Source organism: Schistocerca americana, chromosome 2 (assembly GCF_021461395.2).
Source record: "Schistocerca americana isolate TAMUIC-IGC-003095 chromosome 2, iqSchAmer2.1, whole genome shotgun sequence".
Classification (NCBI taxonomy): Eukaryota; Metazoa; Arthropoda; class Insecta; order Orthoptera; family Acrididae; genus Schistocerca; species Schistocerca americana.
The window spans coordinates 626,455,015-626,478,538 of record NC_060120.1 but is presented as its reverse complement, the minus strand read 5'-3'; the positions used below and the strand labels follow the sequence as shown (position 1 = coordinate 626,478,538).

General features: G+C 39.6%; 2 protein-coding genes across 5 annotated transcripts in view; one reads left to right on the top strand and one right to left on the bottom strand.

The window, feature by feature from the left end:
- LOC124596478 (nucleoprotein TPR) overlaps positions 1-17,768 on the bottom strand; it is a 278,178-nt gene extending 260,410 nt beyond the window's left edge. For 2 of the 3 annotated variants that reach the window (XM_047135620.1, XM_047135621.1), the window contains exon 1: positions 17,580-17,766. In XM_047135620.1, the coding sequence (XP_046991576.1) occupies positions 17,580-17,595 (16 nt within the window). In that variant the 5' untranslated portion in view covers positions 17,596-17,766. Of the gene's footprint in view, positions 1-17,579 lie in introns of all 3 variants that reach the window. The other variant, XM_047135622.1, reaches the window with a different exon arrangement.
- Positions 17,769-17,770: 2 nt separating this feature from the next.
- Positions 17,771-23,524, top strand: part of LOC124596479 — a 52,536-nt gene continuing 46,782 nt past the window's right edge. The window contains exon 1 of one of the 2 annotated variants that reach the window (XM_047135624.1): positions 17,771-17,897. The gene's annotated coding sequence lies outside the window, so the exon portion shown is untranslated. Of the gene's footprint in view, positions 17,898-18,003; positions 18,048-23,524 lie in introns of those variants that run through there. The other variant, XM_047135625.1, reaches the window with a different exon arrangement.

Genomic DNA, 23,524 nt, shown 5'->3' with positions numbered 1-23,524 from the left:
ATCTACTGTATTCAAACATTATGAATCACCTCGAAGGGAACGATCTATTGATACGTAATCAGCATGGTTTCATCATTATTGTGCAACGCAGCTAGCTCTTTATTCACACGAAGTAATGGCCACTATCGACAGGGGATCTCAAGTTGATTCCAAATTTCTAGATTTCCGGAAAGCTTTTGACACCGTTCCTCACAAGTGACTTCTAATCAAGCTGCGGGCCTATGGGGTATCATCTCAGTTGTGCGACTGGACTTGTGATTTCCTGTCAGGAAGGTCGCAGTTCGTAGTAATAGACGGCAAATCATCGAGTAAAACTGAAGTGATATCAGGCGTTCCCCGGGGAAGCGTCCTGGGACATCTGCTGTTCCTGATCTATATAAATGACCTGGGTGACAATCTGAGCAGTTCTCTTAGGTTGTTCTCAGATGATGCTGTAGTTTACCGTCTAGTAAGGTCATTCGAAGACCAGTATTAGTTGCAAAGCGATTTAGAAAAGATTGCTGTATGGTGTGGCAGGTGGCAGTTGACGCTAAATAACGAAAAGTGTGAGGTGATCCACATGAGTTCCAAAAGAAATCCGTTGGAATTCGATTACTCGATAAATAGTACAATTCTCAAGGCTGTCCGTTCAACTAAGTACCTGGGTGTTAAAATTACGAACAATTTCAGTTGGAAAGACCACATAGATAATATTGTGGGGAAGGCGAGCCAAAGGTTGCGTTTCATTGGCAGGACACTTAGAAGATGCAACAAGTCCACTAAAGAGACAGCTTACACTACACTTGTTCGTCCTTTGTTAGAATATTGTTGTGCGGTGTGGGATCCTTACCAAGTGGGATTGACGGAGGACATCGAAAGGGTGCAAAAAAGGGCAGCTCATTTTGTATTATCACGTAGTAGGGGAGAGAGTGTGACAGATATGATACGCGAATTGGGATGGAAGTCATTACAGCAAAGACGTTTTTCATCGCGGCGAGATCTATTTACGAAATTTCAGTCACCAACTTTATCTTCCGAATGTGAAAATATTTTGTTGAGCCCAACCTACATAGGTAGGAATGATCATCAAAATAAAATAAGAGAAATCAGAGCTCGAACAGAAAGGTTTAGGTGTTCGTTTTCCCCGTGCGCTGTTCGGGAGTGGAATGGTAGAGAGATAGTATGATTGTGGTTCGACGAACCCTCTGCCAAGCACTTAAATGTGAATTGCGGAGTAGTCATGTAGATTTAGATGTAAAGAACTAAATATTGTATCACATTAGTTCTCTCTTTTAGTAACAGTGTGTATTGTATGCATTTGTTGTAAATTAACCTCTTTGTCAAATTTGTTAGTGATCATAATCAATGTTTCAAAGAAATAGTAAATTTTGTACCAAGTTTTTCTGTTGTCATAACAGATATTTCCTTTTGGTTTTAAACTGCTTTGGTTACAAAAGGCTAGTGGGTAATGCTTGCAGAATATTGATATGTATCTTGCTACTTTTCTTATTATGGTGATAGGTGTTGGTAGTAAAACAATTCATTACTCAAGCTGCAGAATTTTTGTAGGTTAATTCTTCAAAGTACGGTACTTGTAATATAATTATCAGTCACCACCTTGTGCTGAATGGGTCCTGCTAATCAGTGCCCCTTTAACTGCAGATCACTCTTTTCAGTGGACTACTACTCCTTTTGTGTTGAAAGATACTGAAAGAGGTTTTTGTTGTTCAATGTATCCCATGGAATGACACACCAAGATAGTTTGAACTCAATGATGCCCTATAAGATACAATTCTCGATGATGACTGACAGATTAAATCTGCATGTATTCCAGTCAGATAAGAGTGTGTATGTCTATCAGAGTCCATTAAGACGACAATAATTGGTACAAATACATTTCAACATCATTTGTTCTCTAACGAGCATTTCTTTGACGTGATGGAGATCACATTCTCTTCATGCCCTTCAACTGTGGTACCGCAGAGCAGATGACTCCCCACTGCACACAGAAGCGCCCATTCACTTCCTACCTCGTCAATACCATAGGATCGGTGGAACTCCTATCTGCACAGATCATAAAATGCCTCCTAAAAGAGGAGTGCTTCCTACTTGTTAACTAAGTTAACAAGCAAACATCTTTTGTTGGCCCTAGGCATCCTGTACAGCAGAGACAGAGACCAGAGAGAACTAAATATATCACATTCATCCCCCTAACCAACAAGTTCCAAGTGCTAGACACCACTGAAACTACAATTGAGTCAGAGAGACTAGCTTCACCCATTGGGAAATGTGGAGAGTCCAATGCCAAGTAGAGACAAACGCAAATGGGTAGGGGTCTATTAATTGTTAGCAATTAAAATGTATGGTAAAAACTGGTACCCCTTAGGGAAGTGGCAGCAAGATATGGGAACGAACACCAGGTGCACTCAGAGCTACGCCTGGAGGCCCCAATCAACATGCTGCAGAGGATATTCCAGTATCCATTAAGGGACAGGATGTAACGAATTGTAGATTGTGGCACACATTGGAACAAATGTTGCCTACTGTCTTGGCTCCGAGGTCATATTTGGATCATTCCAGCAAATGGCAGAGAAGGCTGCGAATACCAGGCTACTCAGAGTTTCACCTACGATCACAAGCTGCTGCATTGTCCCCCATAACAGAATGAGTCCAGGGGAAGGCATGAACCAGAGACCTCGAAGGTTCTGTGACAAGCTAGGCTGTGTCTTCCTGTACTTATGTCGTAATAGAGTTAAAAACTGTATTGCTGCCCTAAATGGGTCAGGTATGCACTAAACATAAGAGGCTGCTACCCAGGTAGCTGACTGTGTATGGAGTGCACACTTTTTTCTTTTTTGATTAGACTGCTCAGTGCAGAAAACAACAGCTGAAGGAACCCAGAAGTATCAGATCAATATCCAAAGAAATGGCCCCATCCCGTCCCTCCAACCAGAGGAGAGTATTATAAACCTAGTAGTTAACTGCAGACATATTCACAAACAGGAAGTTGGTTAAAAATATTAAGGTGACAGTAATGAGATTTCTGGTGAAAATTTTAACATATTTTGAAAGGAAAGCCTAATGAAAAATGCAGTGGTGTATTCGTCACCGTAGACAAGAAACTCAACTCTACCAAGACAGAAATCGAAGCTGTATGCAGGATTGTTTGTGCATGACTCAGTATCAGGGGTGGGTATAAAACTGTATCAACCATCAGGTTTGCAGCCTGACATAACCACAAACGTTACAGTAAACCTCAGTTCAATTTACGTAAGTTCCTCAATCATACTGTAATCATCTGTGGAGACTTTAATCATCCAACATTCAACCTGGCAATTACAGTTTCGATAGTGGTGGGTGTGAAAAGAAACTGTGAGAAACATTTAGAAATGCCTTTCTAAAAGCTAGTTAGAACAAATAGTACGGAACCCCACTCATAACAAAAGTACATTGGATCATATGGCAACAAACAGACCTCAGTTCATTGAAAATGTTCATATCAAAATTGGTATCAACGGCCTTGGGGAGCTTGTGGCAACAGTGAGTGCCAAAGTATGAAGGGCAACTAAAACAAGTAAAAAGATATGTATGTTCAGTAAACTAGATAAAAAAGCAGTAGTGTCATATCTCAATAAGAAACTGAAACACTTAGCTCAGGACACAAGCATGTTGAACTATGGGCTCAAGTTTAAAAGGAGAGATGATCTGCATTGGATAGATATGTACACAGAGTAGAACAATTCAAACTGGGAGGGACCCTCCCAATGATATACAGTTAGTGTAAAGAAACTTCCAAATAAACAGGGACTACTGCATAACAGGCATGAAAGCATAATGATATAAATATATTCCAAATGAAATGTATTTTGCTGTCAAGAGAACAATGAGTGATGCTTCTGTTGATACCTGAAGGCTGTCAGTATTACCAAAACCAGTGTTCCAACACTCACTCATGGATGTGGCAGTAGCTGACACTCAAGGTAACAAAGAAAAAGTAGAAAGGCTCAACTAAATTTTCAAAAGATTCCTCTGCAAATAAAACCACAGGAGAATTTCCTCGTACCATTTAAAAGATGAGTGTGAATATTAATGTCAGTCATGCCGAAAAAGAGTCGAAATCATTGAAACTGAACAAAGCTCCAGTGCCTGATGGAAACCCTACCAGATTCTGTACTGAATCTGTGGCTGAATTAACCCCTGTTAACTCTAATGTACTGTAGAACTCACAAACAAAAAAATCATGCCCAGTAGTTGAAATTTACAGCACAGGTCACACTTGTATATAAGAAGGGTAGCAAAAGTGATTCACAACATTACTGTCCAAAATTCTTTATGTCCATTTGTTGTGGAATCTTAGAACTTATAATGAGCTCAAACTTAAAAATCACCTATCTTGAACAGAATGGCCTCCTCCATGCCAAGCAACATGGGTTCTGTATACATCTATCACATGCAACCCAACTTGCATTTTTATCAGGTGCAACCACGCATACAGCTCACGTTTCAACATCACTGCTTGCTGATGTTTTTGGTGATCACATAATTTCACAGGGACTTTGGCCTCCACGATCGACTAACCTAACACCACCCGACTTTTTCTTCTAGGGTGCAGCGAAAGCAACTGTCTATAAAAACCCTCCAAAATCCATCAATGAATTGAAAACTGCAAATATCCACTTTCACTGCTTCTGTTACAGAAGAGATGTCACAGTTTGTGTTTGGGAACATGATTAGATGAATTGAATTATGTATTTAACAACAGGGAGGGGGGGGGGCACTTTCAACATTTAATGTGAATATTTGTAAGTAAAAATGAATATTCAATAAATTAATAACTTGTATTTCACTGAATTTCATTTCGGTATATTCACTGAGGCATACAGCATGTGCAGCTAACAATCATGTGGCACTGTGGAGAGACTTTTTGGACACACCATATATTCACTGTCAGTACTGTTAGCGATTCTTTGGAGTTCTCGAGTGCTGTTTGCGAATATTGGAAGAGTTTGTAGTGGTTTGTTAGTGAGTTATTTTTATGTTGGCAATTATGGGCAATAGATTTGTTTTCAGGTTTGGAATTATTAGTGTGATGTGTTGCTTATGGTTGATGAAGTAATTTTATGTTTCATTCTCTGTTACTTACGGCCATGACACGAAGTTTGCGAGTAGGTCTCTGCTGTGAAGTGTTACATTTGTGGAGAAGGTACAAAAGTTGCTACATCTTAGGTCAGCAATCACGGTGTGTGTGTGTGTGTGTGTGTGTGTGTGTGTGTGTGTGTGTGTGTGTGTGTGTGTGCACGCGCGCTCAGGTTTTCATATCTCATCTGGTGCATTCCCACAACAGTCAGTCTTTCCTTCTCATTCCATCCAGTAAGTCTCTCCTGACTTGGAGTTCTGGGTGAATTTTCTGAAATGTACCCCTTTCCCATTTTCTGAAACCTCTCCAGTCTTTTTCTTTCACTCCTCTTCCTTCCCCATCAATTCTTCTGCCAGATAAGGAGCCACAGACTCCGAAAGTTTGAAAAAGTTAAATCTTTTCGCCTGCCGCAGCATGATGAGTAGATTTTTTAATCTATCCATTTACATTATATTGTCAATAATTGATTATGTTAGTTATGTTTTCAGCAGGACAACGTATGGCATTCTGTCTGGAGGGGTTTCTAGTTTGAGAAGTCTAGGTTGGCCATTCTAGAGATTGTGTTGATGACATTTTTGCTATCACAAGATTGCTAGATTTATAAGTTGGCTGACTTTGGTTGGTAAGTGTGTTTCTATAGTTTTACTTACTTACTTATTTATTATTTATTTACCGTATTATGAATGGCATGTGTGTGTATAAATGCATAGTTGCAAGTTTCTTGCACATCAAAATTTATATTAATTCAATTTTTTAGGAATTTTTTGGGTTTTGTTGTCAGCTTTTGATAATTACATTAGACTGCAATTGATAGGTATTGTGGAGTTTTTTTTATCTACAATGATCAGGTTAGGTATTCAATACTATTTATGTGGGTGAATTTTGGTTTACTGGTACTGCGGACTTCGTTTTAGCTATATACATAAAGTGAAGGGTTAGATATCTTATTTGTCTAGTTGCATGTGGCTTTGTGGTATCACACATTTTGTCTGAGCTATATAGTTCAGGTGAAATATCTGATACAAGTTTTTTCCTTGAGTTTTTTATTGTGGTTTTGTTGACTGCTGAGGTTTCTGTTTGCTTGATTTTTACATTAGTATTTGTTTCATTATATATTTATTATTAGGACTGTATTGTCCACACAAAACCCTCTTTTGTCCCATTATTTCGTGTTCTTTCTGCAATTAAGTATTTTTCACTTTTGTGTCTGTTCATGAGTGGAATGAGTGATTTTACGGTCACCATATTGTATAAGCTTGAAATAGGCGTGTGTGCCATCATCATGACATTGCAGTTTCCAGTTTTGCCTTTTTATGTGCTTTGAGTACTCTGGAAAAATTTCTGAACTAAAGGAGTCATTTACTTTGTTTGTTAATACGGCTTGTATACTGTGTATGCACACCCTCAGAACAGAAGATAGTGCCGTATCTAAGGCTGATATTTCTGTATTGTCTTCCTGACTTCAAGACTGTTGTGGTTATAATAACATTGTACTTTATGTGTACGTCATATTGGGTGCTAAAGCATTTTACAGTGATTTTGTTACAACTTCTCTGCAATGTCATATCTACCACAGGTGCCAACCTGACCAACTACTTTCATCCAATTTGATTTGTTCATCGTACATGACAGTAGTAGTAGAGGGGTTTCGTACATGACAAGGGAATGTAAAATGTCAAATTACAGAGTAACAGTAAAAGTACGACAAAAGTAGCAAATGCCAGAAGTTCTGAATAATGGGAGAATATTCTACAAATACTGCAGACAAAAATGAATTTAACTCCTGTTCCAATGGAGATAGATATGTAAAACAGGTAATTTTGGAAAGGTCTGGGAACACATTTTCATATCATTTGCAACACGGCCATATTCAAACAATGTACACATTTAAGGTAAATGACCTTGATCTTTGAATATGTCTAGACATCAGTTTAAAATGTGGTGAACAAATGTGAATAAGAACTCCGACAAACTTTCAGAGATGGTGGTATCGGCCAAAATAACAAAACGCTCCAGGAAACATGGCCTCTAAAGTATATAAATTAAGAGCCATGAGTACTCCATCTTCGTTAGTGTGAAAAACATCTTTACTGCTGAACAAGTGCCGTACCTGTTAATGTACGCATTTTAGAGTTCGTGTTTACTTTACTTTTTTTTATTGTTTTGTCTATACCATCATCCTGTATATTTGCTTCTTTGCGTTAGACTACACAACACAGTAAAAAATCGAGATGGGATGGCATTTGGATTATGAGGTATAATTTAATACATCCAGCTATGTGATGCAATAAAGCAATATAACAGTATGCAGAAAGCAATATAGCAGTATGCAGAAAGCAATATAGCAGTATGCAGACTGTACCGAAAGTACACAAGCAAGCGATAAGTAGGGTAACAGTTAAAAAGGTGGTGTGGAAGCAACACACAGTAACATAAATGTTAACAGACAAATAGCAAACATTATCATTTTGACCAATCACAATAAAGTGAACAGGCCAACAGCATGAACTCTTACTTTTACTCATCACAGTTAAAGCTGCAATGTGAACAGGTCGTTATGGTTGCTCTACAGTATCAACATGCTTATTTTAATATCTATGTCAGTGCTCAGTAATGCACAACACCTTGCTTTTCAAAGACTCTAATTCAGCTTCAAACAGGTATACATACTGGATAGACAGGTGGACCACCCAGTTGCCGAACATGCTGTTCAAGATGATGTGCATCACTATAATGACTGCTTCACAGACTGAGCAATCTGGATTATTCCTACCAACACCAGCTTTTGCGAATTGTGTAACTGAGAAGTCTCCCTATAATATACACACAGTTCCTATAACCTCCTGTCCTCAGACTTACTAGTTCCTGTGTTCCACCTACTTATCCCATTCCCTGCTTCCGCTTAGCATACCACCTTCAATACCACGACTGCAGCAACCAGTTTTTTTTCTACTCTCCTCTACTTCTATCTTCCACGTCCTTCCACCCCAACCCTCCTCCCATCTCAATGCCAGCACAGCCTTCTGACTGCACCTAGCAGCCCATCCTGTCCCCACTACGTCCCTGCAAGCTCCCACAAGCAGTGTCATAGAATCTTCTCTCACCTCTACCCTGCTATCCCTCCCCAACCCACACCACCACATTACCCCACCACCCATCCCAGCATATTGCTGCTCATGTCATATGCAGTAAGGCTGCAGTGTGCGGAGACACTGGCCATGTGTGTGTGTGTGTGTGTGTGGGGGGGGGGGGGGGGGGGGGCCTTGCACACTATTTCGGAAGAAGGACTTTTTCCAAAAGCTTAATATTTTAGAAGTCTTTCTGATTTTGCCTGCCTGTAACTCATTGCCTGCTCTATGTGGTGACAAGGAATTATCCTTTCCATGTTCTTATTCATTTTATCTTTCGTATACACTCTGAAGATACCTGTAAACTGATTAAGCCAATTGTAAGGGAGGAGAAATTGTTGTCATGATATATCCCGTCCTACCCACGACAACATTTATTTAACCATGAGTGGCCTCACTACCTCCTACTAGATTTTGATGTAAGAGCAATAGTCAATAGAGAATCAACCAAAACACCGATTTGGTTCATGTATGATGTCGTCCAGTATAACATGTGTAAATTGTAATTAAAAGTAACACCAGAATTAAGGAGTATAGGAAAAGCCTATCCGTGAACTACTAATGTGAAGATGTGTGTAGGTGAGTTGGTCGAGCGTCAGATCATCGTATCAACGATCACGAGTTTGAAACCCTCTAACGGCATTTTTTTTAATGGTTTACGCATGAAATTGTTACATGGGAGCAGTTTTTCTGACCTGTAAAACGACTTTTCAGAGTTTGTAGCAATGTGCTTTGGCTATCTCCTTTTGCTTCATTAGCTGGAAGCAGCAAACCTATAGAGTACATTTGTATAGCTAGGTGTTGTGTTATCTATACAAATATATGCTAAAGGTTTGCTATTTTCACATAACAAAGCGAAAGAATACTGCCAAGAGAACAGTGTTAAAAACTCTGAAACATCCTTTGACACGTCAGAAAAATGTTCTCCCAATAACAATTAACTGCATAAACTATCTAAAAAAAATGCCACTAGTGGGTTTCGAACTCGTGACCATTAATAGAAGGCTCTGATGCTCTATCAACTCTCCTACCACATATCTTCACAGTCATAGCTCATGGATATGCTTTTCCTATACTCCGCAGTTCCGGTGTTGTTTTTAATTACCATTTAGACATGTTCTACAGGGCGACAACACACAGCACGAACTAAATCGGTGGTTTGGTTGATACTCCATCGACACAGAACATTTGGTACCAATCTGAGTGTCTGACATCTGGAGGTTTGGGTGTAAGAAATGATACCCAAGTTCAGTATTGATCACATCATCATCGTTACTACGTGTAACTCACCAAAATTAAAAAGATGGATAAACATGACAATGTACAAAGCCTTCCGCTGGTTTTACATATTAACAGATAATGTTTGACCAACATTTTTAATTTTAATGAGTTATACTTAGTAACCATGATGCTGTGGTCAACAATGCACCTATGTACTGATTCTTTAAAAAGCATGATCTGAGCTGTAATTTGTAATGAAGGTGTTGTGTCCAACATCATACTTAGGTACTGAATCTTCAGTAAATAGATCAGAGGATGGTTGCTAGTCAACTGATACCAATAATCAGCCAACCATAATTACATTTTACTGCTATCAAGACTATTAAAACTTAACAAATAATACAGATCACTATCTCCTTCACCCAAATCTGTCAAGCCATACAAATAAAATATGACAGAAGAAAATATGTCACACAGTAATAAACAATAACTTAATTACATTGTTTGGAGGGAAATTACAGGAAGAATGCTGTGAGAAGTTTTAAGAAGCTAGCTGGGAAATTTAACGTTCTCTTAAATATGCTCAGCTACAATACTACTGACGCTTGTGTCCCCTAAAACAAAGGTAAAATTGAACAGACGCAAGGAGAAGGGATCCCAACCTTCGACAATACAATGACATTTATTTGTCCAAATTCTGTCAGTCCATAGCCCTCGCCAACTTAGTCCTGCACAACCACATAATACACACATCAAAAAGTTTCCCATCACCTCAGTTCTGAGAGTTGGAATAGAGATCAACATAAACATCATTTCCGCCATTTTTTTGCTCATGAAAACCACACATTGCATGTTGTACCACCACACAGCGAGACCTTCAGGGGTGGTGGTCCAGATTGCTGTCCACACCAGTACCTCTAATACCCAGTAGCACATTCTCTTGCACTGTTGCATGCCTGTATTCGTCGTGGCATACTATCCACAAGTTCATCAAGCCACTAGTGGTCTAAATTGTCCAACTACTCAACAGCAATTCGGTGTAGATCCGTCAGAGTGGTTGGTGGGTCACATCATCCATACACAGACCTTTTCAGTCTATCCCAGGCATGTTTGATAGGGTTCATGTCTGGAGAACATGGTGACCACTCTGGTTGAATGATGTCCTTATCCTGAAGGAAGTCATTCACAAGACGTGCACGACGGGGGTGCGATTTGTCGTCCATGAAGACGAATGCCTCGCCAATATGCTGCCGATATGATTACATTATTGGTCGGAGGATGGCATTCACGTATCGTACAGATGTTACAGCGCCTTCCATGACAACCAGCAGCGTACGTCGGCCCCACATAATGCCACCCCAAAACATCAGGGAACCTACACTTTGCTGCACTCGCTGGACAGTGTGTCTAAGGCATTCGGCCTGACTGAGTTGCCTCCAAAAACATCTCCAACGATTGTCTGGTTGAAGGCATATGCGACACTCATCACTGAAGAAAACGTGATGCCAATCCTGAACGGTCCATTCGGCAGGACTTGGGCCATCTGTACCACATTGCATGTTGTCACGATTGAAAAGATGGACCTTGCCATGGATGTCAGGAATGGAGTTGTGCATGATGTAGCCTATTGCGCACAGTTTGAGGTGTAACACGACGTCTTGTGGCTGCATGAAAAGCACTATTCAACATTATGGCGTTGCTGTCAGGGTTCCTCCAAGCCATAATCCATAGGCAGCGGTCATCCACTGCAGTAGTAGCCCTTGGGCGGCCCAAGTGAGGAATTCCTGTCTCTCTGTATCTCCTCCATGTCCGAACAACATTGCTTTGGTTCACTCCGAGATAACTGGACACATTCCTTGTTGAGAGCCCTTCCTGGCACAAAGTAACAATGCGGACGAGATCGAACCATGGTATTGAGCATCTAGGCATGGTTGAACTACAGACAATACTAATCGTGTGGCTCCTTCCTGGTGGAATGACTGGAACTGATTGGCTGTCGCACCCCCTCCATCTAATAGGTGCTGCTCATGCATGGTTGTTTACATCTTTGGACGGTTTTAGTGACATCTCTGAACAGTCAAAGGGACTGTGTCTGTGATACAATATCCACAGTCAATGTCACTCTTCAGGAGTTCTTGGAACTGGGGTGATGCACAACTTTTTTTGATGTATGTGTATTCTCTCCATCCACAAAATTCTCCTGCTCTGCGACGTAAATTCCTGCACACAAACTCTTGCCTTCCAGAAACTGGAACAACACGCACAACGCCACCTCAAAAAACTCTCCGATTTGTCAATTAGTTTACTTGCTACTCCCACCTTGGGTTACCTACTATCCATCAGCACTAAAACTGCAAACCTCCCCTCACAGCTGATACACCCCGCCTCTTAGACCTACCACATTTACCACACCCTCAGAAATTCACTCCTACCACCATATATAGAACCTAAACAGACCCAAAACACAGGCATGAAACCCTTAGTCCTTTTCAAAAGCCTTCCCTTTTGTCCCACTCACAAATTCAATCATCTTGGTCTGGTTTCTCTCCTCCTCACAGTCCCTACAGTGGAAACATGTTTTGGCCACCAACCCTATCAATCAGACTCAACCCAAGGCCTATGTTAAACCCTGCCTGACTCAGTTCACTTACCTCCTCCCAACAGTGAAACATCCCCACTGTCTGTAAACCACACCACTTCCAGCATTTCTTAACCTCAAACCTTGCCCCACCATCAATCCCTATAGGCCTCAACACGGAAACTTACCTTATGTATGCAAAAAAACCCTGCAATCAACCACCTAAAGCTGGTCTCAACCTCGTAATCCCATCTGCCAAGAAAGGCTTCACCACTTTCGTTTTGAATCACAGGGATTACCTGACAGAAGGACTCTGCCAGCTGTCTCTCCCCCCCTCCCCCCCCCCCCCCCACCGCCTCACCTATACAACTCCCCACACCCCTACCTCCTACATGCTTCACAAAATCCATAAACCTAACCGCCCAGCACACCTCACTGTGGCCAGTTACTGCGTCTCCACTAAGAGAATCTCCGCTCTTGTTATCCAACACCTTCAGTCAATTACCCATAACCTACTCTACTACACAAAAGGCATGAACCATTTTCTCCAGACTCTCCACAGTTCTTGTTCTGCTACCACATGGTGCCCTGCTCATCACTACTGACACTACACCCTCTACACTAACATCCCTATTGCCCAAGGCATTGCTGCTACTGAACACTACCTTTCCTAACACCTAAATGACCCCAAACCTAGGCATCACCTACAAACAAATCCAGGGTATGACAATGGGCACCAAAATGGCACCATGGATCATCCATAGGAATCCTTTCACACCACCCAGAATCCCAAACCTTCATCTGGTTCTGATTCATTGATGACATTTTTGTGATCTGGACTATCCACATTCCTCCAGAACCTCAACACCGCCTCCCCCATTTGCTTCACCTAGTCTTCCTCAACCCAACAAACTACATCCCTGAACATGAACCTCTACCTCAAAAATGGCTAAGTCACGACCTCCATCCATATCAAACCTACCATCCACCAGCAATATATCCACTCCGACAACTGCCACCCAGTCCATACCTAGAAATCCCTTCCAGCCTATCCAACTATGGCCATCATGTCTGTAGTGACGAGCAATCTGTCTTCAAATATATTAAGAGTCTCACTGAGGCCTTCACAGACTGAAATCACCTACTGATTTTCTACAGAAACAGTTCTCCCACACCTTGTCTCTCCGGTCACCTACCACCACCCACATTCCCACTGTCTCGCCATGTAGGAGCGCTCTCCTCTTGACTCAGTACTACCCAGCATTGAAGCAACTGAATCACATTCTCCACCAGGGTTTCGACAACCACCATCTACTCCAGTCCAGTCACAGACATCACCTATCCCATCAAAGGCAAGGTTACCTGTGAATGCAGCCACATGATCACAAACTAAGTTGCAACCATTGCACTGCTTTCAATGTGGGCATGACAACCAACAACCTGTCTGCCTGCATCAATGGCCACCAATAAGAAGTGGCCAAGAGAGAGCTGGACTACTCAGTTCTGAACATGCTGCCCAAGATAACATGCTTCGCTTGAATGACTGCTTCACAACTGTGTCATCCTTCGCAGCAAGACCATCTTTCCTGAACAATGCAGGTGGGAACCGCAACATATCCTATGTTCCCGATGTGCCCCCCCTATCCTCAAACCTTCAATAGCTCCTGTCCTTCACCCACCTCTCTCTTGCCCTGCCCCACTCCAGCACTACACAAACTTCTATTTCACCAACGCACCCATCAATACTTTTCCCCTGCTCTACTTCCCCACCCCTACTCTGCCATTCTTCCCCGTTCCCACCTCCTTGTACCCCCACCACCAACGGGTTGTTTATCCATGTTAGAAGCAGTTGCTGTGTGTCATCCAGCATCAGCGGCCAGATGATGATGTCTGGTGTGTCACACCCAGGAAGATGCAGTCAAGAACAAAGGTATGACACAGCAACTGCAGATGTATAAACACAGTCAGCAACAGGAAGAGAGTGGCCCTTTTCCTGCAGCCAGCACAGCAGCAGCTCAACATGCTGGCAAGCCGCAATGTTGTCCCAGACAGTGAGTGTGTGTGTGTGTGTGTGTGTGTGTGTGTGTGTGTGTGTGTGTGTGTGTGTTTTCTACTTCAGAAGAAGGCCTTTTGACTGAAAGCTTGACTGTGCACCAGTCTTTTTGTTGTACCTGTCTGTCAATCAGTTTCTCCTCTATACATTAAGCACCAATCCCCCCTTCTCAAAGACTGTCATTATTCTTTCCTGAATTGTCCATTGTTTGTACAAGCTATAAAGTTTTGAATCTATTTTGAATCAACAATAAGTCACTAACTCAAAATGTGAAGGAGAATGCTGTAACCTTTTCTTCATTTTATCTACCTAAAGCTCAAAATGGATTTGACATACAAAGCGAACATTTTCATCAATTTTGCATGTGCATATATTTTGGTAGAGCACAGAGGTTATTGTACAGAAAGCACCAGAAGGCAGCATGGGTGAATGCCATATTACAAATTCTTGGCTAAAATCAGGTTAAACTCATGCCCAGCTGGTTAACAATGGTCTCTCCAAGTCATTATAACAGAATTACAAAAAGGACAGTTGTTACTCAACATATAGTGGAGATGCTGAATCACAGATAGGCACAACAAAAAGTCTTTTTGTTGTGGCTATCTGCGACTCAGCAGCTCCGCTACATGGCGAGTAGCCAACAATCCTTTTCATAATACTGTTACATTCCCTTCTGGATTTTCCAAGTCATTATAAGGAATTTTCTGCCCTTATAAATTAAGTACAGCTCTCATCAGATGTATTTAAACTATGATGAATAACACATTCTTATTTGAGTACGACAAGATTACTGAGTAATTATTTGAAATATGATTAATAATTTATTCTTATTTGTGTACAAAAAGATGACCGAGTATATAGACATACCACATCAAGTGGACCAGTTTTAGAGAGTCCCTGACAGACTATTCATGAACTGAATCAAATATTTTGATTAGCTTCAACATCTATATGTATGCTCTGCAAACCACTGAGAAGGGCAAGACAGAGGGTATGACCCTTTTGTAGCAGTTATTGAGGTGCAGGAAGAATGATTGTTTACATGCTTCTCCACGTGCTCTAACTAACGTAATCTTGTTCTCACAATTCCTAAGTGTGTGATCTGTAGGTAGTAGTTGTATATTCCAAGAGTTATCATTTAAGCCAGTTCTTGAAACTCTGTAAGCAGGATTTTTCAGGATAGTTCATGTTATTTTCAAAAGCCTACCAGTTCACTACTTAGGCATCTCTGTAACTCTCTCCCACAGCTCAAATAAACTCTGACCACTTGTGTAGCCCTTCTCTGAATATGTTTAATATCCCCTGCTAGTCCTATCTGGTATGAATCCCACACACCTGAGCAATTTCCTAGGATGGGTATCAAGAGTGATTTGTAAGCAATCTCCTTTATACACTGAATGCATTTCCACAATATTCTACCAATTCTGTACACAGCCATTTCAAAGGCACAAAGGAGACATGTGCACTGTTGAAACATATATGTAGTTTGCAAATTGCTTAATATCTCACTGAAGAAGTCATTAACTGCATGCAGAATGACTTTATTACGCATTTTGGCATCTGATGACTATTGTCGAAATGCGTAATACTGGATTAATAAAAGTCATTTTGCATTCAGTCAACGACTTTTCCCCAGTGACTTATTCAGCTAATTACAGACTACATATACACCTAACACCTCCTTTACCCACGACTGGGCTTATGTGGTCATTCAATTTCATATCAGCACAAAGTATTACTCTCAGGTATTTGTATGAGTTGGCAGAGTCCAATTGTGACTAGGGTCCAGGATGAATTTATGAAAACTTTTGGTAGTTACCTCATCCCAATGCAATATTGATGTTTGTTTGTTTATTTATACCTACTCATTGCTTGGAGTTCCTTTTCACATTACTCCACTTTTATTTTTGCAGAAATAAAACCAGTTTTCACTGATGTCACTTTCTGCTTACTCACTTATGTCATATTCTAGTGTATACACCGTGTATGAAGATAGTAGCTTCAAATAGGCCTAACACTTTTCCATCCATAAGCAAGCACAGATTTAAAATTGAAGTATATAGTTCTGAGGATTAAATAATACTCTTTCGAGATATATTATTAACACTGAAGACCTTAGGCCTACAGTTGAGATAAAGTTCCCAAAGATTGCAAAATTTGGCACTGAAGCATTTCCATCATTTTTGCAGGTCCATAATTTTCATACAGAAGAATAAAAGCTGCTGTACAAAAAGCAAAAGCAAATGGCATAGTGGATTTTTATATTACCCATTCTTGACTGAGCCATCCATAAAAGGTATGATTTATTTGAAGATGGTCTCAAACACACAAAATGAATTTTCTGCTATTTTTCCACGTACAGCTTTCAACAGATATATTTAAAAATCCTGTCAGTAACATATTCTTATAGGCCTACAGCACAAAAAGTTGTTATTGCACAAAAAGTTGTTTAAGTATACAAAATCAGAGGCTTTTCAGTTGAGACTACCTTTCATAAAAGTTATTCAAAGTTTGCACTTCAGCATGCTTATATATGATACAAACTTAGGACCCCTATCTATGAGAGGCTGTAGAAACGGAACTATAGGAGATAAGAGCTGAAATTTTGACATCAATCCAAAGCGATGTTGAACCAACTTAAAAACACTCATTGTGTTCCGGAACGTTTGAGGGGGGGGGGGGGGGGGGGGGGAGGAGCATGACAAACTAGTTCACTTGATGTCAAATGATACATTGGCAAGGGCTTATCAATTATCTGGGGGCTTGTATGCTCAATTATTAAAATATTTTTTGTAGTACAATGTCAATTTACTTTTGTGGTAGTTTTGAGGATATAAGGAACATCTACCTGGAGAACAATTACAGATATTATGAACGGCACTTGGAACTGAGGCATGTTAATATTTATAACATGAGCTACTATGGCAGCAATTACAAATGTGTAACGTTAACGTTTACAGTAGATTCATAACAGAATTTCCAAATAGGCCTAGTTAGACTGTTGTCATTTTCTTAATGATATCTGCTGCGCTATAAAAGTGACATACAAACATAAGTACGTAGCACATTCAAACTCTAACGTGAAAAACACAGTAGCCTATTCGTGAAACGTATCACTGTATAGTACCCTGCTCTGCTAACCAACAACTCCTATTAAAAAGAATATGAAAAAAAGATGATTGTATTAACTACTATAACTGACGAGTTAAGGGTACGCAATGGGTAAGAGAAAGAGTGGCAAGAGTTCTGATGAGCTCCGGGATGTCAGTAATCTACAACATCGCAAAGCAAATGCCCCCACGGAACTTCTATGAGGCAAAAATGTTTTGTATACCAGCATCAAAACAGAAAGTCACCAGGTAGCTTTAATATCCATCAATAAAATAAGGCACAATTTGTTAACAAATGATTCTTCCCAATCTTCCACATATAGTACTGAGGTAGATCTTCCAAATTAATAAGAAAGCATCAGCGAAGGCTTACCATCCTTATTTTCCATTTCTTTCTCTCACAAAATACACAAAACTATGTAAAATGTTCACTTTTCACAAGGTTAAAGCTCTTAGTTAGCTTTACGTTCACCACTTCGAAACGACGCGCACTTTACGTACGACCCGCACGCCGAATTCAGTTCATAAACATTACCCCTCTTCAAAACAGCAATACGCCGGCATTAGCGCCAACCTCGACGGAGGAACATTTTACGTTAAAGCGAGACTTTGGAGTGCCTTGTCAAAATCTTTGCTACCGCGAACATTGGAACACGTGTTTAGTTTATTTGTTCGTGTTGTTACAAATATTGTAAGTTTCTTATTTTTATTTTATTAGCTAAAAAATTAATTTAGAGTCCTATTGCTTATTAACACAACCTTGTTCTGCTTCCTGATTTATTCTTTTTACACTATCACGACGCAATTGTGAGGAAGTCTTTGTTCCATGCTAGGCGTAGATGTATGTGTAAGCCTGCATCGTTTAACGTGAAAGATATATAATTAACGTTAATTTCAAAACATTATTTTTTATTGCCCCATGAAGCTGTTTCAGAGGGCATTGCTAGTATTTAATGCTGGTTTCCATTTTAATATTAATATTCCACGGTGTTAATTGTACGCTGTGTAAAATCAGGTTCCGATGTTGCATCTTGATTGTAATCGGAGATGTCTGTCATCTATGATAAGTAAAATTCGAAAATGGATAGAGAAAGAGAGAAAATATTTTATGAGCTAAACGAGGGTTTAAAATACGACCATTATGCCACAAACCCCGTAGAAATTGTCGTTACGGGTTTACATGTTACTATATATTGAAAAAAAGCGCACGTATGCGTTGCTGGTGAAAGGGGGGAAAATAGCAAAAACAATTAAAGTGCCCAAATTATTATTAACTGTTTCAAGTAGTAACAATACATTCGACAGAGTCCAAGAATAGCGGATACGTTAGACAATATTTGTGGTGCGACTACTGGAATAAGTAGCGATGTAAATGACTACTTCGTGTGGAGCGTTTAAATTTTATGTCATTTGTGGGATAAAATGCGAAATTTGCGTTACACGTTTATGAAAACGCATTTGGAGATCATTCTCACAGACGAAACTACCTTAAGTGATTTTTCGGTTATGGTTAGTTTATAGTGAAAGTCGTAGTGAAACCGTTTATATTTTTGTAGGCAACGAGCTCCTCTTCTGTTTTTGTATTATCTGTTCAGTTATTCGTTAATGGGAAGAGTTAATTCAGTATTTTTATTGATGTATGGATTTCACATCATTTATACATGTCAGTTAGTAGTCTGTTTCGTTTTTACAAGCCTAAAAAAAAGCAGAATGGTTTTAAAAAAAGTGCATGTATATTACGTAGAAAACTACTGCAGTGATGTACGCATGCTGAAACAGTAGGAGATGAATTTTATCTAAAATCACCGTTAGTAGTAATAGCGTTTTCACGTAAACCATTTTTAGGGTGATCGAGTTTAACCTTTTAGTGAAGGTAGAATAGCAGCTGGGCTTTTTGCTACTGACGCTCTGTTGAGTGTAACATTGTTATTGCTGAACTCTTTGTGTAAACTTTCATAAAGACTCCTATACATAACTTCACATGTAGTTTTAATTGTATAATGTTGATAAGTTTCACCTTCAATTTATGGCACAAGCTATCCACCATAAATCTTAAATTTCTTTACACTGCCCATGGAACAAGATTGTAAACCTAGTTTATGATTTTGAATGAGTGCACTGTGTTAATTATGTTGCCTATATTACACCACCAAACCTCTGTTCTGTGTGTTACTGTGACTAAAGGGAAATGGTTAATCCAAGTTTGACTCCATTATTTTTGAAGAATAGAACAAATTGGTTTGTAAGGCAGTGATAATCCTAGATGTTGTTAATAATGAGTATAATTGTTGACTAGGTTTGGACATCATATAATTTATAACAAAACTTTTTTTTTAAAGAGTAGGCCTCCAGAAATAAATAGAAGAAAGATTCAGGTCTGTTAAGTAATCCACCAGGCCAAGTGGAAAGTCAAGAGAAGACGTTTGTCAGATACCAGGGATATGATCTGTAATAAAAATGAAAAACTATGGAATTATCCATTCTTTGTTTATTATAGATCCCAACAAGAAGGAGAAGTTTCAGAAACGTCGAATCAGTCAAAGTATACATTACTGAAAGATTAGGAACTCTTAAAATTTGTCTTACAGCACATTTTTGGGCAATGAAGACCTTCCTTAAAGATGAGTTACCCCAGAACATTATTACATATGACATTACTGGATGAAAATAAGCAGAGTATGTCAACTCACTGATGTCTGATTTGCTATGATTGTAAGTGCAAATGTGGCTGAACTAAGTTGCAAGTTCCAAAATGGATTTTTTTTTCCTTTTCTTTTTTTTCCAATTTAAATTCTCATTAGTATGGACACCTAGAACTTTTGAAGTTTCCATCCTGTGTTTTATTTCATCATGATATTATGTTACACTTATCACTGGTGCAGTACCCCTATAGGTGCAGAACTGATTATGATGTGTATGTGAAATTCAGGGTGAGACCATTTGCAGAAAACCAGTCAATGATACTTTTGAGGACTTTCTTCACCCTCTCTTCCATAACTGTATGTGTGCTGGGAATGATTACAATACTGGTGTCATCTGCAAAAAGAACTAATTCTGCTTGTTGTACATTGCACGGTAGATCATGTACATATATGAAAACAGTAGTGGACCTAAGATTGAACCCCCTGCAGAAAGAAGGAATTAAGCTGGTTGTGTATTAGACAGAAGATCTTTTACATATATGAAGAACAATGAGCCCTGGGGAACCCAATACAAAACTTCTCCCCAGTCAGGATAATATCCCCAGACTACCACTGTCGAATTACTAAATACAACATTCTGCATTCTTTTGCTTGGATATGACACCACCTTTTTGAAGAGTGTTTAACAAAAGCATATTTCAGTCTCTGGAAAAATGCCATGCGTTAGTGATGCATTACATTGATAAGACAGTTTCTGTACCTATTCAGTTGACAGTCCTTTTTGAAGGCAACGTCCTGTTGATAGCGGGGCAATTAAAGATGGACCATGAAATAGGGGGAAATATATTCGAAACATTGCCTCATAGTTTTGAATCAAGCAGAGATAAAGTCAGTACATGAATTTGTTGACTTTTAAGTAGTTTGTTAACTCAGCAGTTACACATTGTAAAATAGATTTAGGACAAATCATACTTTATTTGCCAAACTAAGTGATTACTCAGTATTACGATTACTTATTTATCCCACTTTCTCAAATCATGAAAGAATAGGAAAATTATTTTGTTTGCATTTAGTTCCTTCTAAAAGTTTCCATGAAATACTGTTCACACCATTCAGTTAAATTGGACATGTATGCCATTATTGAGACTAAGTACCTGATAATTACAGATTAGCTTCTAATATTGGTTTTTAATTATTTTTGCTTGCAGGTAGACAGTAATGTATATGTAGATAAGTTTGGTAGAAATTGCTGCAGAGCTTTTCTGGAACACAGACAGTCCAAAAAACCACTCTATATTGCCTGACAATCACTAAACATCACCGAGCGAGGTGGCGCAGTGGTTAGCACACTGGACTCGCATTCGGGAGGACGACAGTTCAATCCCGTCTCCGGCCATCCTGATTTAGGTTTTCCGTGATTTCCCTAAATCGCTTCAGGCAAATGCCGGGATGGTTCCTTTGAAAGGGCACGGCCGATTTCCTTCCCCACCTTCCCTCACCCGAGCTTGCGCTCCGTCTCTAATGACCTCGTTGTCAACGGGACGTTAAACACTAATCTCCTCCTCCTCCACTAAACATCTCAGTACAGTAAATGAATAATAATTAAACACATTCAAGAATAATAATTATTATGATGGTAATACTAATAAAAATAATTATGTCGTCATGTAAGATATTTATTTCAAATTTTAGTAATCCTAATCAAAGTTATTGCCGTAGTTAAGTGTTTCATAGGTATTTGCATGAATGAGTAAAAGGGAATTGACTATACAGAAGCTTTCAATGTTGCTTTGGAAGTATGAGATTTCTCTCTAGTAAATGGTTCTCAGCCCAAAGCTTGGTTTCAACACCACAATGCTGTACTGAGAATGGACCTATTGTAGGTTTTATGCTTCTACCCGCCTTTGACCTTCAAACTGACTTGTCCAGCTTGTTATTGGGGGACTACGAAACCATGGTGCAACACAATATTTTTATACATACAGAAATCATTGGCAGAGGTCATTAGTGACAGAATAAAATCTAGCAACCACAGGATTTGAGCCCATGACTTTCAGGTTTGTAGTGTGACTTACCCACTATCCTGTCTAATTACCTTCATTTCTTTTGAACTTCTGCAGTTGGTCATAACAACTTCCTCTCCATCCTATAATTTTGCAAGTCAATTAGCATATTACCGAGGTAATTATTTCAATTTTTTCTTTACAGCAATTTGAGTATAACATATCCTTTCCTTATTAAGTTCATATTTTCGGAAAGTATATGTAGGCCCTTAGTCTTTAAGTTGTTTCATTCAGAAGCTTTGCACTAGTAGTTTGTTTGCATACAGTTTGTGTACATTAGACCTAAAATAAAACTTACATTTCATCGTGAATTAAGAGGGTGCCGAGTTCTTATTTCAAATGGAAATTAACTTTTTACATTATATGATGCACCTGCAGGCGTAATTTTTGCGGCTCGTAAATAACGGAAATTCATGTAGTGGGAAGTGTATCAAGTTATTTAAATCCAGTTTTAAGTGTTTCATCTGTATTGCAATTCATCAGTGTATGATAAGTGTGTGTGTTGCCATGATAAGTGTGTACGTTGCCATAGGGTAGTCAGACAGGGGTATGTCTAGATTGCAGGTTGGAGTTCCACAGGGATGACTAGTCAGGAATTGAAAGGGGACCTCAATGAGGTTCTCCCATGGAACTGTAGGCTCCTCAGAAAAGACAAAAGAGTCACTGAGCGACCTTCAAGCTCAATTAGAACATGCAAAATCTGACTTGCTGCTAGGTAGTAGGCATGCTATGGGTGAAGGTCAGATAGTGCAGGACTAATTAGGAAAAGGGTACTAAGTTCGAAAAATTGTGAAACCAAGTGTTAACATTAGCCAAGTGCTAACATTAGCCAAGTGCCAGAGGACTTGAGAATTTGTGTAATGAAGAGGATCAGGTGATCATAGTAGGTGGAGTAGGAAACAGGCTGACTGAAGACAGAAATTACTGCATTAAGGGTGACCAGGATGAAACGGGAGTAGCAACTACACAAATCTTAGTTCAGTGGATGTCCTACTGTGCCACGACCAGCCCTGGTTTAATACTTCTGTGAGCCAAGTGAACACTTGAGTTGAGCAGCCTGCTGTTGACTGAAATGAAATATCATATGAGTTCAGTACCTGTTCATACAGTTAGGATATTGGGATATACAAGACACAGCTTATACCAGAAAAAGAGGGGGTTCAAATGGCTCTAGGCACTATGGGAAAAAAGAGGGGGGAGATATGTGGTCTGAACTCCTTTTAGAGAAAACAGCAGGAGGGGGGTGGGGGGGGGGGGGGGTCGGTCGCAGCACCATCACACAAAACAAGATGCGTGTGGTTATTGGTTTCAGAGAGGTGCCTTTTTTTCTGTGGAATCAGGATGCAGAAACCCTATTACAAAAGAAATTAAAATAACAGGATAACAAAATGCTGAAAAATCCACAAAGAAGTATGGTTAGCTTATTTCATCAGAATACTAGAGGACTGAGTAATAAGATAGAAGAATTTCTTGTCGTCTGTTAGGAAGATTTAGAGAGCTTTGATAAAATAAACATTGTGTACCAATCTGAGCACCACATAACGACATGGTTAGATAAGTAAAATATGAAAGATTACACTGTAGTCTCTTACTCATGCAGAACCATTGTGGGA